The 2,553-nt window shown below is 40.8% G+C and overlaps 1 protein-coding gene across 1 annotated transcript; it reads right to left on the bottom strand.

Annotated features, from left to right (window-relative positions):
• Nucleotides 1-5: 5 nt before the first annotated feature.
• On the bottom strand, nucleotides 6-2,547 carry LOC102301549 (protocadherin alpha-3-like; the record flags this gene model as incomplete). The annotated part of the gene is made up of 1 exon (XM_005953534.3): nucleotides 6-2,547. A coding segment is annotated over exon 1 (1,629 nt), but the record flags the coding sequence as incomplete, so codon positions are not given.
• Between the last annotated feature and the right edge of the window lie 6 nt (nucleotides 2,548-2,553).

Below are 2,553 nucleotides of genomic sequence, written 5' to 3'. Positions count from 1 at the left end.
CTGCTGAGTGGAGGAACACCAGAGTCTGTGGCCTGAACTTTAAACTGGAACGTCTTTAACTCCTCATAGTTAAAAGACTGAAGGGTGATTATATCCCCAGTCTCTGAGTTGATGTTTAATAATGTAGACAGTGCGACTGAGTTAATTTTGCTTTCCATAAAACTGTAAGTCACTTCACCATTTATGTTCATATCTGCATCAAAGGCGGTTACCGTTTTAAGAATTGTCCCCACGTGGCAGTTTTCTTTAACATAAATGTTAAGTATCGATGACGAGAACTGAGGCGCGTTATCATTAACATCAGAAACTTGAATAGGGACAATAATGGTGTTTGAGAGCGGGGGACTACCGCCATCGCTTGCTATTATGGTGACGTCGTAGCTAGAGACAGTCTCTCGGTCTAAGGGGGCAACCACTATCAATGAGTAATAATTTTTATAGTTTGCTTCCAATTTAAAGGGAGCATCTTCATCTACAGTACAATGCACTTCACCGTTCTTACCGCCATCTTTGTCTACCACTGAAACAAGTGCAACAGCGGTGCCTGCTTTTGCATCTTCTTTCACAGTATTCAGTAGTGACGTCACAAAAATCTCAGGCGCATTGTCGTTTAGGTCCAACACTTCAACCAGCACCTTACAATGAGCGGACATCGGAGGTTGGCCTTTATCACTGGCCTGTGCACGAATCTCAAAGACTGGGTATTCCTCAAAATCCACATTTCCTTCCACCGTCAGTGTGCCCGTGTTCGGATCGATTTTAAAAATCTGCAGCACGTGGTCCTGCTCCTTTGTGCTAAGTGTATATATGATTTCTTTGTTTGTTCCTTCATCTGCATCTGTAGCATTTAAAGTCAGGACTGTAGTGCCTATCGGTACGTTTTCAAACACACGCACTTTATACAGCGACTTTGCAAACACTGGTGTGTTATCATTAATGTCTAAAACATTGATCATAATATCTGATGTTCCAGACTTCGGTGGACTTCCATCATCTAAGGCTGTTAACGTGAGCTTAATCAGAGGTTCCTTTTCTCTGTCTAAGACTTTCTGTAACATTAGCTCAGTCGAAATACTCTCACCTGATTTGCTTATTGCTAATGAAAAATGTTCATTCGAGCTCAGCCTGTATGTGTTGATGCCGTTCTTTCCAACATCTGCATCGTAGGCCTGCAGTAGGGGGAATTTTATCCCGGGTAATGTGCTTTCGGGAATGTCTATATTCTGTGATTTTGCAATGAAATGCGGAAAATTGTCATTGACATCAAGAATATTAATCTCTATACGGTACAGCATTAAAGGTTCATTTATCACAGCCTCGACAGTTACGGCACATCTCACAGCTTTCCCGCAGAGCTTCTCTCTGTCTATTCTCTCATTCACGTAGAGGACTCCAGTCTTCGTATTTACCTCGAAATATTTTCTTTTAGATCCTCCAACAATCCTGAACATACGGGTCTCCAAATCCGGTATGTTTAAATGTAAATCCTTGGCAATATTTCCAACAACTGTTCCCGAGTTTACCTCCTCTGAGACGGAATAAGAGAGCTGCCCAGACGCTTCATTACAACAATAATCCAGTATCAGAAGTATTAAGTATATCAACGAAAAGCAGTTGCGACACGATAAAGGCATAATTCCGTTCAGCACAACACGGCATACATTCGAATTTGAAATTCCTATAAAAAATTCGAACAAATGTAGTACATATACCACCAATTTTCAGACCAGACGGGTGGCTGTCGCAATGTACCCACACCTACTACTCTCTTTGTTACAACACCGTGTGGACTGTCTCTGGGAGGAGCGTTAAACACAAAACGGAAGCTGTTGTGTTACGGTCTATACCGTCTCCTTGTGGTGACTGTGATTATCCACACCTACTGGCTCATGAAAAAGAACAAAATTGATATAATTTTTCTTTCTGCGATACAAAGATAGTTACGAGTGCATTACAGCTTACAAAGAGACAACCCAGAGAAAGCCCAGATGCTCAATCAATGAGATGATCGCAAAACTAAACTAGCTGTCGTTTCAGGACCATGGAGAGCACCGTTTGACTTTTCATCTGGATGGAAGAGACTATATGCTGTGTAGTTAAAGGAAAGTAGCTAAAGTATAATGAATAGTAAAATATAAAATCAGACAAAAATAATGGAGCAAAGGTATAATATCTCGCACATTTCTGTTGCACAAATGAATTTAAAGGTACAGAATTTCTAACAACAGTGATTAAAAAAATAATGAAACAGTCAAGACCACTCCTAAGTCAGTTGTTAAATATTTTCTGTTAAAAACAGTAACTGAAAAGCATCACGCTATGGAAACTGATGCAATCACGACCAAGAAAAGGGATCTGTAGATTTTATGGACTCACCTTATCTTTGTTAGGTAAAGTCTGAGTCCTGGTAAAAGTGTCTCCTCCGTTAATACTGATCAGTTCTCCATCTACAGGTGGAAACGAGGCGGGGAAAACTACTACGTCACTCTTGAGTGTGTCTGAGCTGAAACACACGTCATACTGCTGAGTAGCTTTAGAGTAAGACCAGCTCCC

Source organism: Haplochromis burtoni, unplaced genomic scaffold (assembly GCF_018398535.1).
Source record: "Haplochromis burtoni strain Fernald_Lab_line unplaced genomic scaffold, NCSU_Asbu1 Contig_5023, whole genome shotgun sequence".
Lineage (NCBI taxonomy): Eukaryota > Metazoa > Chordata > Actinopteri > Cichliformes > Cichlidae > Haplochromis > Haplochromis burtoni.
Note: the sequence above shows the minus strand (reverse complement) of the source record. Positions and strands in the feature narration are given on the sequence as shown.